The 2,715-nt window shown below is 46.4% G+C and overlaps 1 protein-coding gene across 2 annotated transcripts in view; it reads right to left on the reverse strand.

Annotated features, from left to right (window-relative positions):
- The window catches only part of LOC123136050 (reticulon-like protein B23), a 5,042-nt gene extending 2,764 nt beyond the window's left edge, over positions 1 to 2,278 (reverse strand). Inside the window, exons 1-2 of one of the 2 annotated variants that reach the window (XM_044555339.1) lie at positions 1,999 to 2,265; positions 1,585 to 1,704 (exon numbers count right to left, since the gene is read on the reverse strand). In XM_044555339.1, the coding sequence (XP_044411274.1) occupies positions 1,585 to 1,704; positions 1,999 to 2,171 (293 nt within the window). In that variant the 5' untranslated portion in view covers positions 2,172 to 2,265. Of the gene's footprint in view, positions 1 to 1,584; positions 1,705 to 1,998 lie in introns of both variants that reach the window. The other variant, XM_044555340.1, reaches the window with a different exon arrangement.
- Positions 2,279 to 2,715: the final 437 nt, after the last annotated feature.

Raw genomic sequence — 2,715 nt, forward strand, 5'->3', positions numbered from 1 at the left:
AACATAGGGTGGATCCACAACATTGAGTTTGGAGAGATAAAATCCATGGTGCGCTCTAGTCTGGGCCTTCGTAAAGAAAACCGCCAACTGTAGCTCAGAAGGCACATACTGAAGAGCAATAACCTAAACATGATATTTCCTTTGTGAGCATCTATATTTTTTACTGTTTGTGCACATACATTTTATTGTCATATTAAAACTAGCAGAATACCAAGCTAAAGGAGAGCAAATTGACATCCAAAAAGAGTGACAAAAGAACATGGACAGCGGAGGAGAAGTTACTATTGGCATTCTATATGAAATGAATGATTCGTCTTGGAAATAGATACTGGTACCAGTCCGGATATCTTACCTACATTGAGAAGGAAATGGCTGAAGTAATACCACACGCTGATCTTAAAGAAAATCCGCATATCAAGTCTATAGTTAAGATTTTGAAGAAGCAACTTTCTTATGTTCTAGAAATTATGCAAAATGGCACTGGTTTGGATGCGATGACGAGAGGAAGGTGGTAAGTGGAGATAGAGACGTATATGGGCTGGGCAAAGGTAAAATATGTTCATTCAATATGTAAAGCAAGCTGCTCTGTTTCATGTTTTTTCATTACAATTCAGTTTCTAATGGAAATTTATGCTCTTTTTTGTAGTCCCGTGAGGGAGCAGGTCCTCTGTACATGAAGCCTATGTTAATTTTGACAAGCTATATGAGGTCTACGCCAGTGATTCGGCTAAAGGAGGGAGTGCTAAAGGTCCTGGAGAAGAAGAAATTGCAGAAGGTGGATCGACGGTAGATGCAGAAACCTAATAGCCAACCAGACAAGGAGAATCCTCCTGAAACACATGAGAACACAAACCCATCCAGTGGTTCTAGGTCTGGTCGTGAGAGAACATACCCTAATGATGATGCACTTGAGTCGGGTCTTATAAGCATGTCCAATACAACTGTGAAGTTCTTGGAAGCAGAGCAGGAGAATGCAAAAAACATTAATGGTTTACAGAGGCCATTTATGCATGGAGCTGAAGTTCATGAGCAAAAACATCAGCCAATAGAACCAAATTACTTGATATCCTCCAAAATCTTAAAGATCTCAGTACTGAAAAAGTTGCTATTGCTGTACGTGTCATTGGGGGTGATGCTGGAAAGACAGAATTTTTCATCAAGTTGCGTGATGATTACAAAGTGGTGTTTGTTCGCCAGGAGCTTGAGGTGGCCAAAAAATAAGTGGATGTCCAGATTTAGGAGTCTACACTCCAGTTTTGATTTTTAGTTCAGGACTACTAATTGTTTGCCTTTAAACTCATTGTTTGCAACTTTTGATGCACGCCAATTTATTTTACATTGTCTTCTTTCATACGGTGCACCAGTAGTTCAGTTTTGGAGATATGTTGCATTTTCAGTCCATGTCAATACTGTTGGAAAATGATATTTTCATATGTTTCATCAAGCAGTGGATTGCCTGATACTTGCTCCATGTCTTGCTTCATTTCCTACTACATGTGCCTGTGTTTTGATGATATTCAATTCCTACTACCTGGGACCGTTTTTGATGATCTGATTGGAAATTATTTGCTGCCTCAGATTGACCTGAATGGTGGAGGAAGCTGAAAAGGCTTGCCTTTCAGCCAACACAAGATTAATTGCAGCAAGTGCAGGGGTGTACGCTGGCCATCATTTTCCTTCTGTGTCCGATGTAAAGTTGCAGACCTAGACAATACAGCCGATTCAGTTTGTAGCTACTCAAATCCTATCATAAACAACTCCAATTCCTAGACCCACCAACCAAACAAAGGAAACTAATTCCCTGTCAAGTTCCCACAAATAATTCCAACCCCGAAACAAACGTGGGATTGGGACTAATAAACCACTTCCCAAGTTTAATCCCTCGACCAACTCCCTTTCATAAATCCCCATTCCCTTTTCCCTTAAAAAAAGGGACACGCTGTAGAAAAAAAACAGAGCTGAAGCACGGAAAAGACGAGAAGCGAGGGAGGCACTCACGAGATGTGTAGGTGGCGGAAGAGGAGGCCGAGGATGGAGAGGGAGCAGAGGAGGACGAGGAGCACGTCGGCGGCGAGGGACACCGCGCTCGCCCGCCGCACCGCGCAGTGGTAGTAAACCAGCCCGCCGCAGACCGCGCCCACGGCCCAGCGCCAGGATCCTCCCGCCCCCATCGCGGGCGTGGCGTGGCGTCCACCAAGCTGCCCCCGCCGCCGGCTCGGCTTGGTGGTGGCGTCCGTCGGTCGCTCTCTCTATCTCACGCGCAGGACAAGTATCTTGGACCTGGTTGGCATGGGCCGTGGGCTTAATTCGGATGCAGGCCATAGCCCGGGCCCCGGGAGGTCCTGTCATGCGCCGTGTCGTCGCCATAGCTCACATGGATACAGCGATATGGGCCGGCTCGATAACTTGCTCCCTCACGCATGTGGTTCGCTCGCCAGGGCTGGCGATAATCTCTCGCTTACATCAAGAGTAACTACCCTCCAGCTGAAGCTTTTCCATGCATGCAACAGTACAGTAGTGAGGGCGCACTTGGGATCGGTGTATTCTAATGCGGAGGTGTTTAGATCTTTGAGTCTCCTCTCAGAGAGCAGCACATTCGGGTCATGGCGGCCCTGTTCGGTAAGGAGATGCCACCGGTGCTTGCGAGGAGTGCCACTACGTCCGTGGTTGTGGGGGAGGCCTGAGTGCTTGGTGGGTTTCTGGGTGTGTACCGGG

This window comes from Triticum aestivum, chromosome 6B (genome assembly GCF_018294505.1).
Source record: "Triticum aestivum cultivar Chinese Spring chromosome 6B, IWGSC CS RefSeq v2.1, whole genome shotgun sequence".
Classification (NCBI taxonomy): domain Eukaryota; kingdom Viridiplantae; phylum Streptophyta; class Magnoliopsida; order Poales; family Poaceae; genus Triticum; species Triticum aestivum.